Here is a 26,439-nt window from a genome sequence, read left to right on the forward strand (position 1 = left end):
GTTTATACATTGACCCGCACATCACTGATGTGCACAATATGCATGAGAGGGTGTCTGCGGGTGTGTTGAATAAAGCTGAGGCTACAGAATGCTAAGCTCGACATTTTCTTAAAACGTCAATCATCATTGAAGTTAATCTCATAACAGAAGTCAATCATCATTGATTAGCTAAAATAAACAATAGCCATTGACCTAAGCAAATAAATTGTGGTTTAATGTTATTTCATTTATGAATGTTATTTAATAAATGAAAATAACATTTATTAATGCAATCGAAATTATTATTATGGGGACCAGGATATAAATTTCATAGTGGGAAGATCTGCAAAAACAGCCGATCAAGTGTTTACAAGCCTAAAATAGCCACTATGGAAAACAAAACTGTTTAGATGCATTAAAACGACCTCATAAATTATGCACATAATATATTTGATATCCTGAATGAGTGCAGCTGGGATACTCTGACTCTCAAGTGTCCATTTCTTCATATTTAGTGTTTCAGTCAAGCTAGGCAGTGTTCGATTTAGCTTCTCTTACTGGAACTTTAATCATTGATCCGGTCCTACATTTAGGGTGCATGGGTTCGTGGTTGGATTTACTTCGGACCTGGCAAAGCTCCAAAGAGAGAAACAGACTGAAAAGAGGTCCATTGGAGGGAGGAAAAATCCCTACGGGAATCTTTGTAATTCGTTAATTGTTTTTCCTAGATGTCAATGAGATTAAATGGAGACTTTTGTTTGCTCCTGCTTCTTTTTACTAGATAGGCTTAGCCAACTCAAAAAATTAGCCTATATATAACAGATCAATAAAAGGACTTTTTTGACCCCTACGTTTAATATATGGAAAATTTGGGGCACTTCTAGTGCCATTTTTGCCCCGTAAAGTGATTAATTTCTGACCTTGCTCCTGAGATTTGAAACCTCCGAGCAATTAAATATAATTGTGAGCAATGCAACAAGATCGGGAGATGAAATTCGGAAGGCGGCGGAAAATTAATAATAATAGTGTACGCAGATATAAAAACAGAAAGGGGCAAAAAGAAAGAGTCCTATGTGCTCACAGGCACTGGCTATGACGGGACACACTGAAGGTTTTATGATCTACACAGATGTGACTAGTCTAAAAGACACACACGCATCCCCTCCTCATACACTCTCCCGCCCTCCCTTATTTCTCTCTCTCCCTCTCGCTCGTCCCGTACCTCTGCAGTGGCTTATTCTTTCCTGCGCCGGCTACAGACACACACACCACCCCCCTTTCACCCCTCCTTCAATATGTTCCTCTTCAGGGGTAAGACCAACAGTCTCTTCCCCAGACTGAAAGTGGAGCTCTGCGCTGCAGCTGCTGCCGAATGAATGCAGCGTTTCCTGCGTCTACAACCACGCTGAGTGAGAGAGGGAGTGTGTGCCAGCGAGACACTGCCGCAACTGAGAGCCTGATCAGGTCCTGCCTTCGTATTTCTCTCTCTCCCTCACCAGGACATACTGCAAAGGGAGATTTAGGACAGGAAGGTACTCCGCAAGCCTTCCCCAGCTTAAAGTCTTTCTGAATTGATTTCGGGTCTCCCTCAGATTTAAAGTATCCAGCGGCAGACTCGACCAGGGACAGACAGACAGACAGACAGACACAAGAGGGCAGACGGTCTGACATGGAGTTGAAACAAGGTAGATCCTTCCTGCACAGGTGTGCGGGGTCCGGCGATGTAGTCCATGCAGGTCTGGTCGTCACACTTCTGATTGGTAAGTCTCTTCCCTACTATCCCACCTTTGTACCCCTCTTTAGCTGTTTACTCTTAAGCCCACCGTCCTACACTTTCCAAATGGGGCGGCTGCCAAAATGCTGCAGTTTGTGCACGGCTTGCCCGACTTGAGACTTTTTAAACAAGCCGGGTTACTTGTTGCTGTTTGTTTCCTAAAAGGTCTCGGGTTTCAATGTCTCAAGAGTCTGGGAGGACTAGGTTCTCTCTCATACCTCTGGTCAAAGAGAGGGATAGAGGGGGCGACAAATCATGTAAATGTATGCATGTCGGTATGTGGTACATATGAAGAGTTCAGATGCAAAAGCCTCTAAGTGCCATTTGAAATTTTCTTCTAGAATGATCATTTTTATCAAGCTTGTATATTTAAGTTCAGTGATTTCACCGAAATGGCAATGATAATTACCTATTAATTGTTATTTAAGTGAAATTACTGAAGTTTGATAAAAATCATCATTAAAGAAGAAAATTTCAAATGGCATTTAGAGGCTTTTGCATCTGAACTCTTCATATCAAGAGGGCATTGTGATAATCAATGTGATCATCAGTCCCACTTGTGCATTTTGGTCTATCGAAATTCATTCTTAAACGTCTTCACCTCCAGCGCAGTAAACACATCTCATTAAGTTACTAAAATAAATAATCAGGTGACTTTGCCCTTTCTTTTCAATCACCCTTTTCAGTTATGTTCTCTGGGCCGTAACCCTGTGAAGTTTGGGGGGGGGGGGGGATAGGGGGGGGTATACGCCCTGACTGATTCTTGAACTTTTACATTTGGTTCCCCAAATCTTGAAAGAAATTCTTCATATTTTCTTTTTTCTGCGATGACTTTTATGTCAATATCCGACGATCTCACTGTAAATAGCATACGCTTTACCTCAGCAGCTGGATGTTTGTGGGATGTGGCTTCCTGCTTGGAGTGTCTTTATGATGTATTACACTGTACAAGTCTTGAATCACACTGCACAACAGTGTGCTGAGTTCACTGAATTTCAAAAAAAAAAAATTAAAATCTTTTTGAGCAGGTGGGCCTGATTCTTCTCGCCCCCCTCCCCTTTCCCTTTACTGCTTATGAAGGTGAATCAGAGGCCGTTAAACTAGGTCATTTTCACTCTCTTCTTCATGTTATGAACTCGGATGGTTAATATGCATCCTCTGCAGAGTTCCCTGACTCGGGGGAGGTATGATGTATATGTTCGTGGCACATCCGTCAGGTTATGAGAAGGTGCACCACTTAGGGTTTGATGAACGACACAGTTTTGCTGATGGTTTGATTACTTTCTTCTGTTGGTGTGCCTGCAATTGATAGAATGTGAGGTTAATTGCAATATGAACAACATTCATTCATGTGTTATCAGAGTTCATCAGATCGGTCTGCTTCAATGCCTGTAGGGGGAAAATGGATTGGACATTCTGTCCTGTGAAGAAGAGAAGGTCAACTATCGTTTACTACTGTAAACGCCTACACCATAGTATTTAACACGAAATACTTTTTTTTGATTGCTTTACTTGCTTAGCAGGGGAAATGATTCAGCTTTGACAAATATGCGCCGAGACTTTTAGTTGACACAGGAATATTCTGAGGCTTAGAAGTGAAATGGTGAAAATGCTTCTTAAATCAGTTCTGGTCTTAAACAAATGTCCAATTCTGTTAAACAAAACACCAATGGACATGATCCTGCACTTAATTAAATGAAAAGTACACACAGTTTCTCCTGTGCATTAATGGATAAGACTTGGGCTCTATAAATAGTCTAAGAGCACATGTCTCTTCTAACACGTTATCTCCTCTGCCGTCACTTGTCCATCACAAATGTGATTAGTAGCTCACATGCAAACCCCTGAACAGAATCGTCAGCAAAATTGACAATTGGCAACATTATTAAATGACTGTAGGACTCACCTGATTTCAGGGAGAATATCTATTTACCAATTTTTTTTTTAATGTGTGTTATTAGTATTCTTCATTTAAACTAAAAGTCAAAGTCAGCTTTATTGTCAATTTCTTCACGTCAAGACATACAAGAGATTGAAATTACGTTTCCCTATATCCCACGGTGTACAGACAAAAACACACAAAAACATAATAGGTAAAACTAAAAAAAAAAAATGGGAAGGCACATACTATGAAGGCAGATAGAGCAGCCAAATATGAGTTGAGAAAGTGCAATTATGCATACAGTCAATATAATAGTGCAAAAAGTCTGTTTAAAAATAACAATGAATACATTCTTTCTATTGTTTGTACTTCTGACAAATGAATACTTGAGTATACTTGACATACTGACAGTCTTCAATCTTTTGATCAAGGTATATTTAAAAGTATAATTACCCAGGCCATCAAGGGTCTTTGGTTTAATCCAACAGTAAGAGCTGTCGACGTGATATGCTGTTTGTGCATGATATGCCGATGTCATAGGATGTTCTGAGCAAGACGTGGAGTTCTGTTACAGAGAGCAGTCATTGTTATCCATCACTCTCTTCAATCTCTTTCACTCAACTCCTCTCTTTTTTCTCCATCTACTCAATGTGTCCTATTAAGTAGCAATATGAACCTCATACCAGTACAGACTAGTGTTTGTTGTATATATTATGGGTATTGATTATCTCCCAGGGGGAGAAAGAAATGTCTAATGGTGCTCTATTTTTAAATGCTTATAGTTACATCTAATAAAATTCAAGTTTTTGTAATGCATTTTACACATTTTGACTTGGTATAATCCAATATTAATTCTTAAACTCCAGAAATAACCACTCGTTACAACCCAGGTATGCAGCAAAGCATTTGTGAAACCACAACACACACAACCTTGAAGCAGATGGGCTACAACAAAGACCCCACCGGGTACCACTCATCTCCATTACAAATAGGAAAAAGAGGCTACAATTTGCAAGAGCTCACCAAAATTGGACAGTTGAAGACTGGAAAAATGTTGCCTGGTCTGATTAGTCTCGATTTCTGTTGAAACATTCAGATGCTAGAGTCAGAATATGGCGTAAACAGAATGAGAACATGGATCCATCATGCCTTGTTACCACTGTGCAGGCTGGTGGTGGTGGTGTAATGGTGTGGGGGATGTTTTCTTGGCACACTTTAGGCCCCTTAGTGCCAATTGGGCATCGTTTAAATGCCACAGCCTACCTGAGCATTGTTTCTGACCATGTCGATCCCTTAATGGCAACCATGCACCCATCCTCTGATGGCTACTTCCAGCAGGATAATCATTTCAATCATTTCAACTTGGTTTCTTGAACATGACAAAGAGTTCACTGTACTAAAATGGCCCCCACAGTCATCAGGTCTCAACCCAATAGAGCATCTTTGGGATGTGGTGGAACGGGAGCTTTGTGCCCTTGATGTGCATCCCACAAATCTCCATCAACTGCAAGATGCTATCCAATTAATATGGGCCAACATTTCTAAAGAATGCTTTCAGCACCTTGTTGAATCAATGCCACGTAGAATTAAGGCAGTTCTGAAGGCGAAAGGTGGTCAAACCATTAGTATGGTGTTCCTAGTAATCCTTTAGGTGAGTGTATAGGCTATATAAAACGAAAATGTACTCTTAACTTGCTCATGTTTTTAGCATCTCATTGACGAATTAATTAACAGCCCATATGTGCTATACTGTACATAAATATTAATTTTAAATTAACTTTACCTTTACAGAATCACAATTGCTCAAATCCGCAACTGTTGCATTTTTCGCTATTATATTGCAATTGCAATATTGAACTTTAACTTATTGTCTAGGGAATGGCTTGTCTGGGATAGAGATAATGAGATAGTTGACTGAAAATTGATGGCCTGAATACGGGAAAGAAAAAGATGCTTATGAAGGGCAAAGTAATGAGAGAAAGGGGGATTGTTTGCTTTAATTAGTTTTGTTCTCTAGAGTGTTAGTCGGTAGAATGATGGGTGTAGATTTAAAGCAAAGTTATTATGTGAATCAAATCATTGACAGAATAATATACAGTAATTTCTCTTAGGTTTTTTTGTTTTAAACTGGCTAATTTGGTTTCATTGTTTTTGCTTTATTTCTGTAGAATCTAAACAATTTTGTGACCAGGGTAGAGCTGGCGGAGTAGGATACCAGGGTGGAGCAGGCAGAATAGGTGACCAGTGTGTAGCTGAGGGACTGAAGATCCCCACAGCAGAGCAGAAGACCACCACACCAGACTAGACAGAGCTGAGGACCACCACGGCAGAGCTGGCAGGGCTAAAGTCCACCAAAGCATAGCTGATGACCATTATTGTGGAGCAGGCAGAGCTGGTTACCACCAAGGCAGACCTCAAGACCACCAGGGCAGATCAGGAAGAACTGGAACAAAGAGCACAGCAAGGTTAGGATTGGCCTTTAGGGGCAGGATATAACAGATTGAGTCTTCAATCACGTTCTCCTTGACAGAGAATCTTGAACTTAGAATGACGGCCGAGACGAGACAGGCAGGGAGTTCATAGGCGACCTTTGTGGTCGTGACAGGACAGACTGAGAGTTCATAGATGACCTCAGTGTTCGTGTTAGGGCTCACTGAGAGTTTGGGGAAAACCTCCATGGTCATGTCAGGGCAAACTGAGTGTCCGGGAATGACCCCCGTGGTCGTGTCTGGGCAGACTGTGTGTCCGGGATTGACCTCCCGGCTGGAGACTCTGGCATGGCGGCAATGGTGGCTGGAGACTCCGGCATTATGGGTACAACATGAGTGTCACTTTTATCCTCCACAACACCTACAGTAAAATCAGAGCCACTCGGCTGCAATACAAGATCTATATAATGTTAAAGAGTCCAGTGGTGATCATGCAATGGCATAAGCTAATTGGGCGGCTCAGATAGCGAAGATGAAGATGATGAAGACTTCTAATGATAAATGTATAATATCTTATTGAAATCTCTCACTTATGATTTCAAACTTTGCCATTTGGCAAATCTGAGCAAAGTTTGAGCCAATGAGACACTAAAACTTTAGAGGAGACAAATGTGCTGAGGTCATCTTCACAGAAAAAAAAATCTGGGCGGTTGAAACTGAATAAGATTCTACATTATGTTCATAAAGACATCTCATTTGTCATTTTTCTTTCCTGTGGGAATCTATGACTAACTGACTGCCCATCCATAAGAAACACTAAACAACTTTGATCCATCGAGAAAAATGGAAACCACTTGACAAAGTGGCTTGTGGTAAAATGATCAGAATTATGCCCTACCCATCTCAGTGCAATGCCGTAGTCTGTACATTAAGTGAGAAAGCATTATTGTAAGCCAGAGCCCCTCCCGCTTATCCTGTAAACTGCACTCAGAGTCTCTCAAGGGGAATTAGGGCCAATGCAAGCCGGAGATGGGGTGAATGGAGGTACAGAGAAAATGGAGGGATGGAGATTGAGAGTGGAAGAAAGGCCCTCAGCAGTGGTCAGTATAATGTCTGCTGCAGTATAAAATTCATTTAGTAATTTAAAATGAAAGCAAGAATGCAAAACTGCATAAAATCATTTATATAATTATACCGTTTATTTATGTACATACACAATTTTGGTAACACTTTTCATTAGACAACATAGTTACCCAGACAGCAACCTAGTGTCGGCCCAGATCTGGCCCACATTTGGGGTGTGTGGAATCCACGTGTACCAGATGTGGGCCGGATCTGGGCCGACACTATGTTGCTGTCTGGCTAACTACTTTAGTTAATGGGAACTAAGAATGTGTAATACTTCTAAAGTATTAACCTTAGTTCATTTTAATTTCAAACTGTACTAATACATCATTCAAATCATGTTAACATTATATTGAATGTTAATAGGTAAAATATGATATGTACAATATATTTTTTTACCAAAAGTTTTTTTTTTTTTTTTACTGTGAAGAAAAAGTATGAAGTGAAAGAGAAATGGCTGAATATGAAGAAAGGGGTAAAATGGCAGTGTGGAGAGTGAGTAAGGAGGAAATCTGGCCTAAAGATGCAAAGAGAAATGGATGAGGATGTAATGGCTTTGAGGAATTTGGAGCACTTTTAGCTGGATGTGGATGGAGGAAAGCCACCTCTCAGAATTTCAGACAGTTTAAAGACCTGGGATAAAAGGCAAAAATAAAAGGCATATTAGAGTGTTCCCCGCATGCTGACCTTACCCGGAGGTAAAAGTGAACTCATCCTGAAACAGTCCACTCAGCAAAAAAAAAAAAAAGGTTTGAATTGAGAAGATGAATTATTCACTGATGTTCAGCTTTGCAACTACAGCATTAGGAGGGACCATCATTCAGGTGGCAGGTATTACTGTATTAAAACTACATTTAAATTAATTTAAATCAATTTTAGTTCTATTTAATTTCAAACATTTTAGGAGGAACTCTGAGTTGAGTTGTGAAAGACTCAAACCCTCACTTGACGTATAAATGCATGTTACTATCAAGCGTATTAGCATCTCCTTTTGGCTGCATGATTACGTTAGGCAGTGCTTTGTCATTATCTACATATCAAACAAACACCGTTTTCTGTAATACCTGAGTCTATTTGGAAGAGAAGCATGTGTGAGTTTGTATCGTCCTTGACTGGCACAGCAGTACATGTTGGTCTCAATGGGGCATCTGTTCCACCGTCAGAGAGCACCAAGGTCTTCCTTTTCCATCTGTTGCCACCCAATTCACCCTGTCAGAAGACAAAACGTGTAAACAGTGAATATAATCAAAAATAATCCCTGCATTCCCATCAGTCCCATTTTCTAATTTATACATGCTTTATATGCTTTCAGTCGGGTGGTTTCACGTTGTCGCCACCCATTTAAAGTGATATGCAGGGGATTAGGAGAAAACCTAAATGTTCAATTTACCCTGCCTTGTTTTCGTCAACACATTCACTAATGCTGCGTGTTTCAACACACTCCAGTGGGCCTTTAAAATCAATCAGAAGAACAATAGAAATATATTCTTATATAAGTAGGCCAACATATGAATATAGTCATGAAGATATATTAAACTCACTGTATATTCGTACCTTGATAGCACTCAAAATATTTCTGCACGTTTTCGCTCGTGTTTTCGCTCGTTGTCAGACTGATGGCTGGATGACTGTTTGTCAGATGCCACAGCATTATTCATGTGTCGAACTCGGCGGTTGAGTAGCGATATATAGCTGCCATTTGATTCTGCCGATTTCTGCATTCTGCCTATTCGGAAGAATTTGTTGTCAATGCATTGGGGAAAAAAACAGTTGGCGCACTAAAGGGCTATAAAGATAATCATAGCATACTAAACAAATACCGTAAACTTATTTTATTTCAGGTCGTTTTCCAAGGCAACATTTTTCATTTGGTTTAACTTGCGCCCGGTTTCAGACAAGGCTAGTCCCAGACTGAAATGCATGTTTTAACTGAAAGCAACTTGAACTGACTGACATATCTGAAAGGGGTGGTATAATGCCCTTTTCACAAGATGTAAAATACATTTCTGATGTCCAAGTCAAGTCATGTCACCTTTATATATATAGCGCTTTTTACAAAACAGATTGTATCAAAGTAGCTTCACAGTGATATTATCAATCTTATAAGTGAAGTCATTACTACTGTGTTGCTTGGACACTTCTGGGCTTGAAGTTTTCTTTTTTCGTTGATTTATCCACTGTTTGAAATAGATACCTAAGATTGTGTTTATTTTCTTCTAATAGGGTTGAAAAATAAGCAGATATAGCAGTCTTTAAGGCATCTCTGTATGCGATCGAGCTCTCCTTCCATGAAATCCGAAATACCTCTAGTTTAATTTTCTTCCAGCTACACGCCATTTTTCTGGCTGCTCTCTTAAGGGCCCGAGTGTGCTCGTTGTACCATGGCGTTGTGAGAGAGACCATGGCATTGCCGAGTGTGAATGTGAAGTTTTAGCTCAAAATACCCCACAGATATTTTTATATAGCATGTTGTCTCTTTTTGAGGGTTAGCAAAAAGTTTTGTGTCTGGCCCTTTTAATGCAAATGAGCTGCAACTCCCAGTCCCGTCATAGTGGAAGGAGCTTCAAGAGCTTGTGTGTGTATGTGTGTTAAGTTATTGCACCAAAAATCCACCCAGAGTCCAGGCGCAACAGTGTTGATAATGCCATCATGGCACACAGAATGGCATGTCACCTACGCTAAACAGGTCAAAGTGAATATACAGGGTGCCTCAATTCACTCTATAAATAACATATAGCAGCAACCCCAAGGACAGCTAAGGCGCAACTGTCGGCAGAAAAAGGCAATAAATAACATGGGCAACCGAACTATTACTGTTCAACAAATCAGAGAGATGGAGAGGAGGGGGAATGGGGTTCAGGTATTCCTAAAATGAGATTGGGTTTTAATTAAATTCCACAGCGACTGAATGAAAACATTGTAGGTTTTAATAATTAAGTTGAGGAATTTATCAAAAACACAAATGGCAGTGAAAATTATGAAATGGAATGAAGACTGTAGGAGTGAAGGTTAGCGTTTTTGTAGATTAGACGCATCAATTCATATGATGGACACACACAAGTAATCTGCTGATTAAGTCATCATTTTTTTTCCCAGAGGTTCAACATTGGTATTCTTTGTAAGTCTGCTAAATGAATATAATTAAATATGCAGAGCCAGAATAGCGAATTTTGGCAGAATCACTTAATTATCATTCTGTCTTGTGGACCGGTGCATGGAATAATATCTAATCGGTTTCCTCACTCTGACTGGGTGGGTAGAGTTTTGTTGAGGTGTAAATCGTGAGCAGTTGCAAGTGGATCCACACTGCTGAAGGTGTGCTATCCTCAGCAGTGAGAAGTCTTGTTCAGCTCTTGTTCTACAATTGCTGTGGTTTGATCAATTATCAAAACCGCTGGGCTGTTAAGTCAGTCACTGTTTTCTATAACAGAGTGATGAAAAGCAATCAAACGATTTGCCGGGTTGCAGAGGAACAGACATGTTATTGCTTTCCACTTTATTCTGCTCTTTTTCAGGATAGAATGTTTGCAAACACTTCCTTGCCATATGTGCTGAAGTATACTATTTTAAAGTCACATTTTTAATGTTTCCTGTGCTAATATAGGCCTAATAATGTATTTGGTGTGAAATATGTGCCTTAGCAAAGGTTGAAAGATAAGCAGATCTAGCCGTCTTTAAGGCATCTCTGTATGCGATCAAGCTCTCCTTCCATGAAATCCGAAATACCTCTAGTTTAGTTTTCTTCCAGCTACACTCCATTTTTCTGGCTGCTCTCTTAAGGGCCCGAGTGTGCTCGTTGTAGTGAAGTTTTAGCTCAAAATACCCCACAGATATTTTTATATAGCATGTTAAAGTTGTCACTTTTTGAGGGTTAGCAAAAAGAAAATCTATTTGGTGTGAAATATGTGACAACATTTTAACAATGCAAAGCAACATTATAAATGTGTGGCCACATTAAGCGCTGTTCTGCGAATTGCAGGTGAAATCAAGTCATTTGATCCATGCAATCTGGAATTTAATAATCAAAACTTACGTTACCAAAACATTTAGAACATATTTTTGTTAGCTTAGCACATTAGCAATATGTTTCTTTGTGTCTAGAAGCATGCTAGAAACATCAAGTTCGTAACATGTTAAAACATTTTAGGAATGAAACGTGCTAAGAACTAGCCTGGTAATACCAAACTCTGCTCCTTCGCTTTGCTTCGTAGACAGAGTCTAGAGTGGCATCATTGAAAAGTGTTTTCTTTATCGCGAGGGAGCGCTTGTCTGAAGTATAAAATCATTGGTTTACCGTAAGCCAATCGCATAACATTTGGTTATGTGCCAGCTCAGCCGAATCGAACTAAACTTGTAAACACATAACTTATATGATGCGAAAACGAAACCATCAAGCGAAATATCGGAGCGCACATGGCTGTGAACGACTTTTGCAGATTATGTGAAATAAATCTATGCAACCATGGCACAAGCGGGCCTCTAAACTAATATTTGACAGTAGAGAAACAGGAAAATATTTGCAGCCGACTGTCAAAGTTAGGATTAGTTCTGTTAAACGCAGCTCTTTGTTCGATTCGAGTCTGTCGGAAATGCTGCAACTCAATTGCAAGATTACAGCATGACATGGCAATATTTAAGAACTGAAAAAGAAAGGAGACACTGACTTGTCAAAAGGGTGCTAGTTCGAGTTCGACAGATAAAAGAGACCGAGATACTCCCTCTGTCAGGAGTACGGCCACAACATCACCTCCATTCAAAATTTTTAGCAAACACTCTTCTTGGTCGGGCTTCAGTTTGCAAATGCCGGGAATATTCTCCACAATAGAACGAATTGCATCCTGTACATCCGCGGTCGTTTTCGATTTCCCCAATCTTAAACTTGGTGCTTAGCGTCTACGTCACGGCTCTCAGCACCCCCTCTGTTCGTTGATTGGTCCGGCTGTTTTCAGGCCGGAGGAAAACGAAGAGACATGTCGGATGTCGCTGTATCAGAAAATAAATAGAGCAGAAGTACGTAGTCAGGCTAACTGAACTCTTTGTATTTTAGGAAAACATCTCACAGGACTATGAATGTCAAGAGGAGGAAACAGTCAGTCACATTTTTTATGTCATGCAGGACATTTACCCAAGAAAGGCAATCTTTGAAACATAATTTGCAAGAAATTGGTATAGGACAATATCATGTTGAAAATATATTAGAATATGGGAAGAGTGAATAAGGAAAGAAATATTTATTTTATTTTCTGAAAGAGGACTGGACTGGAAGGACGAATATGAGTATGAAATGACAAGATAATAATCAGTAGATGGCAGTAATGCAACTTTTTGGATGCCAGCCGTTAAACACCAAGGAAGAAGAAGAAGAAGTCAGGCTAGCTAACACATAGCAATGCCAAAAATGCACTGCAAGGAACAGGTAATGTTAAACCATGTCAAAATGTGTTCAAACATTGTAGTAATGCCTATATCAATGTATTATCAACATGCTAAAACATGCTAGAAACAAGTTAGCAATGTGCTAAAATATGCTAACTATTTTTTAACCTGCTATCGTCATCTGACCTTCTTTCTGTCTGACAGTAAAACCTCAAGCTAAAACTACTTTACACTTTCAGGCCAAACATCAAAATTTGTAAAACATTAAATCGTTATATCATTATTCTGTCTTGTTATTATTTCAGTTACGATACATTTATTTGTATGGCTGTTTTGAGCACAAAAAATATATTTGTAGCATTAAAAATGGACCTCTAAATGCTATGACTCTTTTAACAGAGACCATAATTGAAGGAGGGGGAAAAATCTCCAAAAGGTGGAGAATGAGTAGCCTGGTAATACCAGACTCTGCTACTTCACTAGGAGTGAAATGAAATTAGTGGAAGTAGGAAGTCTGACATAGTCAGGCTAGAGAATGAGCACACCAGCTATCCATTTGACAGCATCTTTTGCGCCTCAGTTATCCACACAGTGTCTGTGTATGTCAGTGTGATGACAGGTTCAGAAATGAACTCTCTGAGCTTTAGAGTGGCCTCATCGATAAATAAGTGCACTGGCTGGTCATCCATCTATGTGCAAAGCTACAGGGATCAATAGCCAGAAGGCAGCAGGCAGAAGGCAGGCGTATGATCTTGCTGAAGAGGCTGTTATCTTCCTTGAACCCTGGACCTTAACAACCAGCGTCATATAAAAGTGACGCACAAGGCTATTTGATCTGAGCCTGCTTGCATTGACTTTGACTATGCCTCAAATCGTCTGCTTACCTAAGTTGCTGTTTTTGGGCATCACAGCCTTTTCAGATGTCTATCTCAGGTGAAAGGTAGAAAAAGTATTATCTTTTGATATAGCCTTTATGGTTAAACCAATCCCACAACACATTGTGAAGAACATAGAAATAAATCCCTCCAAAAATCGAAGAGCAAAATATCAGAATATATGGTTTGCAGTGATTTTAGTTTTATATTTTGTCATATTTTCATGCTTTTAATTTAAAGGTGCACATTGTAACTTTTGACCCTCTAGCAGTTAAAAAACAAAACTGAATGCATTTTGCGGGGGGAAATTGTTTTGTTTGTGCCTGGATCTGGATGAATATGGTTATCCTATTTCTAATAAAACATTCACTACTAACATTAAAGCTAGGGTAGGTCATTTTGTAGAGGCTAACGATAGCAGGCTAGCTTTAAAAGCATACGATCCCCCCCTCCCTCCAAAAACACATAAATGTTGACAGCCAGAGCAGAGTCTGCAAAGCGTCACGAGGAACAATGTTAAATTAGCTCATATCTCATGCTGCAGATTGATTTCAGAGTTAGTGTTGCCATGGAAACGCTTGATTCCGAGGAGGTTGAACGTCACAAGGTGTCATCTCGTAATTATGCCAATTACTTCATAGTAGTGTTGTCAAAAAACTCGGTACTTCGGTACCAAGTCGGTACTAAAAAAAAAAATGTTACGGTACCAGCTTTTCTAGGTACCGAGTACCAGGTTAATCCAGTTCTGTTCTAGACGCGATGTCTGAAACGTGCACAGTTGCGTCCTCTTTATAACGCTGATATGGCTCTCTCTCTCTGAATCCACTTGTTGAAACGAAAGGAGGAAAGAGCCACATATGGAAATATTTTGGATTAGGCTAATGTCACGTTGCCATAGGAGGCTGATTACATGCAAATTCGCAATTTTAAAATATAGGCGCGATTCAAGCGCGCTCATAATAAAAACTCGTTGGCGTTGCATAGCAACGACAGACGCCGCGTGAGAGCAAGCGCTTTGGAAAGAATAAGCACGCGCAAAAATATAATTAAAAAACACGCGCGACATGTGAACGGCCTCTAAAGTGCTTTCGGGGTAGTTTTACAAGTACATGAGCACAGTAGTATCCACCCGACACCAGAGTAGGCTACTGGTATTAGTATTGTCATTTAATGTCAGTGCCAGTTCTAGGCGTATTCTTGCCTTTATAACTCAGCAGGTTTAAAAAGCCTTTTTAAAATTAAATATGAATGCAGTTTTAGATTAAATAAAAGGACAGTCAAGTCAAATAAAACATGTTTTATGGTAATGCTACAAAGATACCATTCATCAACATTACTTAGTTATCAACACATTGAGTGAACAATATATTTTTACAACATTAATTAATGTTTGAAAATGTTATTTATTACAAACACCTGATTGTTCATGTTTGTTCACTTAATTCATTGTGCATTGAATAAATAATGGATTAAAACTTTACAAACAACTTTAAAAATGTGTTAGTGTATACTATTGTTTATTTTAGGTCATTTTATCTAATCTTTTTCTAAAGTGTTTATAATACAAATGTACAGTTTCCATACTTGTAACCGTGATAAACACTTAAATATATGTAAATTTAAACTAAGCTTTGGTACCGAAATTGGTACCGAGAACCGTGAATTTTAACTGGTATTGGTACCGAATACTGAAATTTTAGTACCGTGACAACACTACTTCATAGTGTGAACGCAGCATTAGCTTGTTGTTTTGGTTCAGGAGGAACTGTTAAAGGTGACTACTGCTTGTTTGAGGCGATTGGTGACTGTCTGTCTACAACCCTGCGTAGCCTAGTGCTGATGTTTTGCGGAAGTATGCAAATACATGTTGTCAGGCAGATATGACATTCTATTATTGCATCTGGACCAAATGCAATGATTTCACAAACTTGTGTTGGGTTAACCATATGTCACTTTAACTTTCACTTTATAATTGGGAAATAAATTATAACATGTTGCAGCACTTACTTGCACACTTATAATGTACAAAGCAAAGTACTGATATGATATAGTTATATCTAAAAATATGTGTAGGCCTAAAACAATGTGTGCTGTGTATTTTTGTGCTTAGAGTATAAAAACAATATCCTAGCTACATGCTTACATCAGAGTTATCTATGGTTGTGAAATTAAACACTGATGGAAGCATTTAAAAATAGTCCTTCCCGCAATGTCTCTCGGCTAAGACACATGCTAAGAATACCAGAGCTGGGTTAGAAAACAACTCAGCATGCCATATTGAATGGCTCTTTTTCCCACATTGGGAATGCAACATTTATGAACTGATTATCAACACTGATTGTTGAGTTTTCAGTCTGTCAGCAGATTAAACAGAATATTTTTTTTTTAAGCTGGGTTGTTTGGGTCAAATGTGACAACATGAGATCATGACTTTAGCATAAACATACACGGCACTTTCAAGTCAAGTGGCGTGTTATCTATACGCATTTTGAGCTATCCGCGTGTATGTGTGTGTCTACGCCGTTAAATGTCGGAGTGATTCCACGTATATGTACACCCCGTTAAATGTCTGAGCAAAACGAAGCAAAATGTAGATTTACATCTGGGGAGCGATATTTTTTTTCCTAGGATGGTAGGGGAAGATTCATAAATGGTATTAACCCCTGTGACGGGTAGGTTTAGGGACGGGGTTGGGGTAGGTCATATATTCCTATATACAGTAATGTATCGTTTAGTCAACGGTGTTGTTGATAGAATGTTGATAGCACGCCAAAAATGGAAATAGGAATTGGCGTATCATATATACGCCATTTCATGAGATCAGTCTGAACACACAAACCCAACTGTTACGCCATTTCATGAGATCAGTCTGAACACACAAACCCAACCGTTAGGTTTAAAATTGAATGAAAAAATGTAAACCAATGGATCGGTTTGTCCATATTTAGCCCAAACTTAATATGAGTTGAAAAACAACCCAGCATTTTTTAGAGTAAGCTGTTTTCCTCATGTGGACCAAATAATTTCGGGGTAAGGATTTCAGAAATTGTTCCCCATGTACATACTATGTCCTTATTATAGTAATTACAATAGATACTAACCCTGAACCTATACCCCTAAACCTAACCAGTACTCATTTAGTTACCTTATATTATATTAACCAGCCATCTCTTAGGTAAGAACACTGTAAGTACACATAAGTGCACATACTGTAAAATAAAGTGCAACCACAACCATCTTTGTGGGGAACCATACTAGTATCTCGTAATCACTGTCAATTGTTTGTGTTAGGATGACAAGTCTTGATAATCGATGTTCGTCTCTCCTCCATGTCTCTCAGGAGTGTGGTATGCTCAGGCTTTGGAGGTGAATACAGGGAAGGTCAATTTCATTGAAGTGATGAATGGAAGTTCAGTGCTCTTACCCTGCACTTACGCCAGCTGCATAGGCATTAAAAACCTTTACTTCAACTGGCAGTATAAGGACAATGGGACAATGGTTAAGGTGAGACATTCAACCGTTTCTCAATCAGACTGATTTCATGCAGCTCATTCTAACAGAAGAACATATTTACAGTTTTTTTCTTTACCCATTGCACAATAATGCTTCACACAGTTCTCTTATCGAACTTTCATCTTGGCACAGCAGTTCATTTCACATAAAATCATTGGTAACACTTTATTTCGATAGTCCACTTTAGACATTCTACTGACTAAGTAACTTTTCAACTACATGTCAACTAACTGTCATTAGAGTATTAGTAGACTGCCTGCTTAATATCTGCTAACACTTTATTTTGTTGGTCCCCCAACAGACATTCAACTGACTAAGGAACTTGGCGAATACAAGTAAACTTATTCTCCTAACCGAATGCCTAACACCTAACCATAACCTAACAGTCTACTCATAGTCTACTATAATATACCAATACTCTAATGAGAGTTAGTTGACACTTATAGTTGAAAAGTTACTTATAATTAGTAGGGCTGTGCAAAAGTTAATTGCGATTAATCGCATCCAAAATAAAAGTCTGTGTTTACATAATATATTTGTGTGTGCTGTATATAATTATTTTGTATATATAAATACCTATGCATGCATGTATATATTTAAGAATTATTTGTGCTTAAATTCTGTATATATTTATAAATACATAATCTATATTATATAAATATAAATATTTTATATATGAATAACATATTTTCTTAAATATATACATGCATGTGTGTGTATTTATATATACAAAATAATTATATACAGCACACACAAATATATTATGTAAACACAGACTTTTATTTTGGATGCGATTAATCGCAATTAACTTTTGCACAGCCCTAATAATTAGTAGAACGTCTAAAATGAGTATCGAAATAAAGTGTAACCAAATCATATCATTCTTAATACTATAGCAAAAGTTGTCACCCAATAAGCACAGCTTGTCACTCACATCTAGGTCTGTGTATGAGCCGATCATTTGATTTCCAATTTGAAATGAAATAAGCAGAAATGAGAAAATAGCACCTTAAAAAAAAGAGATTTATTTATTTACTGTCATCTATTCCCTTAGCTTTGTGAGGCAACTATCCCAGCAGAAGGAGTAGAACCTAACGTCAAAATCTATCACGAGCGGGTGGAGTTTGTCGGCACCAGCAAGAAAAGTAACATCTCCATCTTACTGCATAACGTCACCTTCGAGGACCAGGGAGAGTACATGTGCTTCGCCCGCAACCCTAAGGAGAAGGAACGCAACCATAGTGCCATTTTCACTCTTTATGTGGTGGATGAATGTAAGTTTTGCTGACAAAAAACAGTATTCTTAAGCACAATTGATTAAATTGGCATACTTAAAGTCTGTGAAATTGGAACAACTAATTTTGTACTAAATGTATTTTAGTTGCAAGTCGTGCTGAAGTTCAACTTGTACTAAATTCAGGATTCACTCAGGATACACTTCAAATGTATTTTGGTGACATTACTTGAAGTGTGCTATTGGCATCATTATTGTTTGCTTCAAATAGAATAAAGTAATCTTTATAAATTATGGCACAGCTTAAGATTAGTTTCCGTTTACTGACATTTTACGGACAACTGATGAACATCAGTGAGACAATGGGAACAGTTTGTACATTGATGTATGAACCACTGCGGATGTCACGTTTATGTTCAGTTAGTGTCACATTTATGGATTTTAGTTTGTTTGTGAACCTAAAGTACTTGCAATAGTTTCACTTCAGCACAATCAAATCTACTTAAGTATGTTTTTAGTTGGACCTCAGCACTATTTCTGGATAACTAAAGTGCTTAATATATTTATTTTTCACTGTATTTTAAACCATGTGTTATTTAACGGTGTTATAGCACTCAAAGCATCTCGACATGTGTTTGTCTTTGCAGTGAAAGAAGTGGACAACACAGTGACCACAATCATTGTGTCTGTGCTCGGAGGGGTCATAGGCCTGATCATTCTCATAATGGTGGTGAAAGCTGTAGTCCTCGCCATTCTAAGCAAGGTCCAGGAGAAGAAGTAAGTCAGTTGGATCCTGAGTCAGAATCTCTAAGAATGTTCCCTTACTTTTTATGGCTAGATTATACCATAATCAATGAATTTTAGCCTGCCCTTGGATGTGTGTTAAGATGCATACCTTACAAAAAAGTGAGTGTACTTAGAGTTCATTTTGTTAAGTATACTTTTATAAGTATACTTTGAAGTAAAGTTCAAGTATATTTTTGTAGTAAGTAGTAGTATTTATTAAGTATACTAATATCAATGTACAAGTAGTATACTTGTAAGTGTATTATTTCAATACTACTCAGGACTAAATTGGCACACTTTTTAGTGTATTAAAATATACGTATTAGCAGTGTTGTGAGTAATGTGCTAAAAAAGTAACGCATTACAGTAACATATAACTTTTTTGCTGTAACGCAGTAGTGTATTCGCTACTGTAAGTATTTTACAGTATTTTACTCAGTACATGTTCAGTAAGGCTTGCGTTACAACAGACTTTTAGTTTAATTGTAAAACAAAAATAAAAACAGCAGAGCCACGAGAAATGATTAGTATACTTTAAGTGTAAACTTTGAGTACACAACTATTTTACAAACACATTTCCGTTTGTACTGCAACTAGACAGTTTACTAGTTAAATACAAGTAGCACATTTTTTAGTTTATGAAAGTACACTTTGAAGTGTACTCCGTAAACTAGCAGTTTAGTAGCTCTATTCTGAAATTAATCCTCTTTAAGGGAATTTAACATCATACTTATTGTTTACTATTTGTATTTATGTTATTTTTTCACTTTAAGTATACTTCTTTGTTCCTATTTAGGTATTTAGACGTTTAACTCTTTCCCCGCCAGCATTTTTTTTTTTCACATTTAATTTCACAAATCTTTCATGGCTTCCAGAATACTCTGTTGTATGAATATCTAAACTTTAAAAAATATAAAATAAATAAAAAAGCATCTGCTTTAGAATATATAAGCCTCTGCTTAAAAGCCCATACACACCGGTGACGAATATCAGCGCGCGTTATTCATCAGCGTTTTTTCAACGCTTTTTTGTGTTCACACCCAAGCAATTTTCGCTGACGGTGAGCCGAGTGAACATGCAAATTCATTCCCTGACATTAGATGGCGCCAATTTGCTTTGCAATACCACTCCATATCAGTTTTCTTTTATAAAGATGTTTGTAGTCGCAGTCGCGTTTGTCATATAGTTCTTTATGTTCTAGCACCAACGAGAACAGCAGTACTACATTCATCTTGTATCTTCCTCGTCTTATTTCTTCCTGGCTGTGTAGACGGTGACGCTACTTGGCGTATATCTTCTTCGCCGTTGCATATGTGTGCTCGGCAAGACCGTTTTGTGTTTGAGCGCCCCCAAGTTGTGTTTTACTGTAACTTCAGAAGCTCCAAACATGTGAGCAAAAGTGGCAATCTCATTGGTCGGATAGTTTTTGACGCAGCGCGTCAAACTAAAAAAATTAGCCTGAGGCGTTTTTTTTAAAAAATGACGCTTTTATGCGTGGCCTTTAATTTACGCGTCGGTGTGCACACTCACATTGGCGCCCTTTGTTTAGTCACGAGGCGTTAAACATCGGCAAATAACGCGCGCGAAATTCGAATAGCGTCATGCATTTTTTTCAACACTTGTAAGTTTCATTTTAAAAAAGCAACATTTTAAACAAAAAGCTGAGAATCGCGTTTTTGGGATTCCGAATGATGATCAAAACATAGGAGCAAAACATCACATTCATCAACACCCCATCAAATCCCCATAGTTTTGTACCTCTTCCTGCATTCGATATTTTATTCTGTAACGTTAGGTAGTTTTGATTTATATGCCGTTGAATGTCTGTAGATCACTTTAGATCACTTTTTTTTTCTCTCGCTTGTTTCTGCTTCTTCACCTGTGTTTTGATCTGGAGATTCTGTACTTTCAGAGCATGTGTAATAGCGCCCCCTACAATATAGCAGTGAAAACATGGATTGACGGACAAATGGTGGGGAAAGAGTTAAGTAGATTTGAAGTAAATTATTATGTACACTACCAGTGGACAAGCCTACAAAAAAAACCTCAGAATTAACATATCAGCGTTCCTTATAAATCAATATTTTCAAACAATGTAAGTTTCTAACTTTCTAATAGAGTATTAGAATGGATGGATGGATGGATCTACAATGGGCAGTGGTTTGCAACATCACAAAAAAATCTGCAGAGTCATCTTCCCTTCTGTTCCCTGTAAATGGTGGCATGTGTGCTGCACACTAACAGAAGCGACTCTCTAGGGTCCAGTGCTCTTCTGGTGACTTTGAGATGGTGACTGTTATGAAACTCCCTGTGAGACCAGAGCAAATGTCAATAAATATCATTCTGTTATTTTGAGCAAATGTCAATAACAAGGCATTTTGGGTAACGGTGATAGGGGTTATTCCTCACAGGACAACATTTCTCTATATCCTCTGTCTGAAATAAAATTCATTACAATCCCGAATCATTCTTAAGAACACATTCTCATTAAAAGGGTAAAATTCTTGAAAAGAAAACTTATTAAACATGAAATTATGTCATAAGGGATAGGGTGTGGTCACATTATCAAAAATGTAATGGGCAATTAGGCCTATTCAACCCGGTCTCATCCCAAGACGTCATATAACTGACGTTTTGGGACGTCTTTTGACCATACGTCAATATTCGCCTTTTTAGCGCCCCCTTAAACGTCGGTAGATGAGGTTATGGGATCCTAACTCTACCCCATACCTAAACCTAACCCTAAACCTAACCCGTCACCTAACTGACGTTAAAGGTAAAGCGTCAGTTGTATGACGGCCCGGGATCGCCATCTACCGACGTTTAAGGGGGCCCTAAAAAGGCGGATATTGACGTATGGTCAAAAGACGTCCCAAAACGTCAGTTATATGACTTTTTGGGATGAGACTGTGTTAGCCTATTGCCTGTCAGTTGTGATCATGAAGCATAGCTCACTCTTTGTTCAGAACTGAACTTTCGGGTTGGTCAGCTTGGTGAATCCATGTGATCAGCTTGAATCGGTTGTTAAATTTACATGGGCAAATCGTTTGTCCTTACGCTCAGAAAATTCTCAGAACACCAGTAAATGTTGACCACACCTTAAGTATCAGATAAAGTGACATTTTTATGTCAAGGCAAAGTTGTTGTCCTACAACGTCTATGTCTTTTTTTTTCCTCTTTTCTATAGTAAAGAGTGCCTTGTGAGCTCTTCAGGGAATGACAATACAGAAAATGGCCTCCCGGGAACCAAAGCAGACAGCAAACCAACACCAAAGGCATGAAAACAGCATGTATGTGTACATATGTGAGCATATGTATACATGCATAACTATAACAGATTGAAAGAAAGTCATAACTATGGACAGTTTTATTCTCTTTATCTCATGAGAAATATGCTATATAAATATGTCATCATATATTTTAGACTGTGCTTGAGGAAAAATATGAAGTGCTGTAGGCTGGATCACTGGACAGAAAAGCATAACTGTACTACTAACAGAAAGCACATGATGGCTGACGCTTTGGTGTGCTTGCATTCTGCTCTATCTGGTCTGTGAGACACAGCACTCACACTGCCTTCACAAACTGCCATAATGCTCGACAGCACAAAAACCACATAATGAAACGTTTCATATAAACTTTTCTCGTGCGCATTTATACATCTTCACACTGCATTCCAAACGATCCTGAGGTGGAATCACTCACAAGCTGACAAGTCAGTAACAAAAACGAACACCTTTATGGAAAAATACTAAAAAAAAATTACGCATAAAACCATGGGTGCCTCTTGACATTGGAATATGTTTACCACCAATTCAAGCAGCTAACCGATTCTGATTATTAACCTCCCTGACCAATTTTACAAGTGATAATGAGTCATATAGAGCAGGATGTGAGTGCACTTGAAGGCCGGAAACACACTCTACGCAATAGCACCCCTTGTGGCAATGCTGACAATACAACACTAACTTGCCGTTCATTTTAAATTGCGTTCTGACACATTTCGTGTGTGAAAATTAGGTTGCGTAGAGTATTTTTCATGTCTAATAGCGTTAGTCTTACCAGAGATGCCGCTAAGGGGTGTACGTATATCCAGGATCCAGCCAAGTACAGTTTATTCTATTCATTTCTTTTTCATGTTTTCTGCTTTAGATAAAACACAGGTGCCTGTAAACGCTTCAAGCTCCACATGCTTCCTGGGAGCCTTCAAATGCTATATAAATAGGTTATACACTGCTCACATTAAAAAAAAAAGCAAAAAAAAAACTAGCAAATAAACACCAATATAAAGACAATCCCCAGAAACCAACTCCCTGTAAATGAATGATATTCTGATGCTGCTTTCAACAAAAATAATGCATGTGAATGTTTTATACAGTACATCTAGTGTACTATGTATCCATTTCTCCGAATCATGTTCTCCTGTCTTTCCTCGCGTGATCTAAACATGTGCTTGTCGTATACATCACCCTCGCTAGTTCATAACATCATCCAGACTCCACAGCCATTGCTAACCGCTAATGTTGAATTTTGACATCTGAACGAACAAGCTAATCTCTGTGTGCTAACCTGCACCAGTCGCTACGCTAAGAATACTGTTTTCATATCATCATACTATTCATAAACAAGTGAAAAACTTTTGTGACTAAATTCAATGTATTGTAATACCTCACATGCCTCAGTGGCTACTTACATGTGACTAGCATTAGCGTGAACCTCTCAGATCTTCTCATCGAACAGATTAGCTTGATGCTAACTTACGAAAACACACAAATCGCAGAAAATAGTTTTGGTTCTGTAAGATGTTAAAGCGAACTCTGTTTGTCGAAACAAGCCAACTTTCCAATTGTTTCAGAGTTATTTAAGATTCAAGTGCCAAAACCGAACTGCTAGTGGAACGGTGGATGATTTAGCTGTTGCCTCCATCTGGTTTTGTTTGTCCTCTTTCCTTTTGTATTGGAAACCCCATAAATACACAATTCTCACTCATATCCATATCTGGTTTGAGTATGACAAATTCATAACATGTGATGAATGTCACTTTGCGATTGTACAGCAAAAATGCAATGAAACCCTCACTAGTCTTCCGCCATAACCCAAAGATGAATGTACGCTGTGGTTGTAGTTATGGCAAATTCAGAGGGGTTGTTTCTGGGCACTTTATTCATAAAGATATATGTGTTTTGAATGCGCATTGTATATGTAGAGCGAAGAGAGATGTAGAATTTAGGGCAGGATATTTGAATATGTAGTTGAATAGCTGCAATGGTGATATTACAAATAGGGGAACAGGAATAATTCATCTCTTTGAATGGCTGTATCTCTTATATATATATATATATATATATGTGCACATATTAGCAGTCTTCCAAATCTCTTTTAGAAATCAGGGGGCTTCGGCAATCTCAACAGTTTTGGGATGCTTTTGACAGAGCGGTATGAAATCCAAGCATTTATTAACAGTTTTCATTTAATCCCTTTAAATTGTGTCCGTAAATGTGTCAAAATAAGCCATGATTTGGAGAAGGGGTTTGGTGCCGCTCTGTCTGTCAGATGCACTGTACAGTCATGTGATTAGCGTTGAGTGTTCTAACTGTTGTTGAGCTGGTCACATGGCCTCTTTGATTGATTTTATTTTTAATGTTATGCTTCGTACAGCTTGTTGCCTTTTGTCATTTTCAGCCAGTGCATTTATGGATTAAACGATCGAATAAACAAGGAGATTGCGTAGATCAGCAATACTGTAAAAAAGAAAGGAAAATTAAAAATAAATAATAATAAGGCTGTATAGGCTCTCACAAAATGGACTGTTGTATGCAAATGAGCAACTTTTAGTAGAGCTTCTTTGTTATTATTCAGCTATTTAATGCTAACCCAATTCCTGTTCTGCTCATTTTTTGTGACTTTGTATACGTATCTTTTTTTCATAACGATTTTGCATTTATTAAAATCATATATTTATTGATTAGTATAGTATTGTGGTTCTCAACTGGTTTTGCTTCAAGTGGCGTAAGAAATAATGCTTATTGTACAGAAGTAAACAATAATGCCTTCAGAATCAAATACTGAAAGTTGTTAATATTTCCATGAACTCCGCAAAGATCTAAATGTCATATTGAATGTAGTTTTGTTGATGATTTTGGAGGTTACAACCTGTCTGTGTATAAATCTTGACTACCTTCTACCAAGTGGCAGGTAAAAGATGTGTTAAAATACCACAGAATTATTTTTATTTTCTTCCTAACTGTATTTCTAACGTGATTATGTGTGGCTATTTTTGCGTTTGATTTGGTTGGCAGACAGTTGAGAACCACTGGTATAGTGCGTTTCTGTGTAGATACAAAGAAATGCAGTCTCTTGATCTGTTTGCTTATGTCTGCTGAAATGGTTGACTCAGCTCAGCTAAATCTGTGTTCGGTTAGTAATGTCTGAGTAGGCTGCATAGCTGCAGTGTTGCAATGCAGCACTCAATCCATGAGCCATGATTCGCCACGTCATGCATTCTCTCGGGATCTGATGGGCCATGGCAGGGAAAACTAAAGGGAAATGTCTGATTTATATCATAAAAAGAGCATATTCATCCAAACAGGCCAAAATATGATGTGCTATCACTACTTAGTCAAAATGCATGTGCTACTACTTTAAGGTAAATATCTACAGCTGCACTTTCAGGCAGGCTGCTTGATCTGGGTTGAAAGAAAATGTGGGATTTGGATTATAAAATGTGATTTATGTGCAGAGTTGTTCCTCTGTATTTTGCAGGGAGAGTTTGTTCTACATATGTGGGTTATCTCCAAAACCACTTGCACTCTTTTAAAATTCTTGTACTTATTTTCATTTGAGAGTTTGGCTCTCTTCGATCGGATCCTATACGGTAGCAGATTGCCATTTTGTAAAATGGATTTCCAAGAGAAACAAAAACTGGATTTCACTGCCTGGATGACTCTCTCTCACTGCCAAGCCAAGAGAGTGTGAGGACTGCGATGTGCTCCAACACATTCCAAGACACTCTGTCTCCCTCTAGTGGATTTTAAGACTTCCAACATTTTTAAATGATTCAACGATTCCAGTCACACTGGCTATGTTTGGAATGGCAAATAAGCAGTGTTCGGGGTAAAGCATTACAAGTAACGTGAGTTAGGTAATCAGATTACTTTTTCAAGTAACTAGTAATGTCAGGTAATGCATACCAAAATATTGAGTTACTTTTTCAAATAACTAACCCAAGTTACTTTGCTTTCTGATTTATTGTCTGACAGCTCTCTTGTCTCTATGTTGAGAAGTACTGTAGGTGTTGAGTGCACTGTGTGTGAACATGATGCTTATTGTAGTTCTAGACTATTATGTATTTAAACATGCTCATCTCACTTGCACAAAAACAGTTTCCATATTTCTTAAAATTTAGTAAAATACAAACTCTGAATATTACACAAACCTGCAAAAATTAAATATGTTAAAATACACAA

General features: G+C 38.2%; 1 protein-coding gene across 1 annotated transcript; it reads left to right on the forward strand.

Moving 5' to 3' along the window:
• Positions 1 to 1,232: 1,232 nt before the first annotated feature.
• On the forward strand, positions 1,233 to 24,694 carry scn4ba (sodium channel, voltage-gated, type IV, beta a). Its single transcript, XM_039671025.2, has 5 exons — positions 1,233 to 1,739; positions 16,781 to 16,944; positions 18,008 to 18,227; positions 18,835 to 18,964; positions 22,161 to 24,694. Exons 1-5 carry the CDS (start codon positions 1,649 to 1,651, stop codon positions 22,252 to 22,254), a joined length of 699 nt encoding a protein of 232 aa, XP_039526959.1. The 5' UTR covers positions 1,233 to 1,648; the 3' UTR covers positions 22,255 to 24,694.
• The last annotated feature ends 1,745 nt before the right edge of the window (positions 24,695 to 26,439 follow it).

Source organism: Pimephales promelas, chromosome 16, assembly GCF_988280905.1.
Source record: "Pimephales promelas chromosome 16, fPimPro1.hap1.1, whole genome shotgun sequence".
Classification (NCBI taxonomy): domain Eukaryota; kingdom Metazoa; phylum Chordata; class Actinopteri; order Cypriniformes; family Leuciscidae; genus Pimephales; species Pimephales promelas.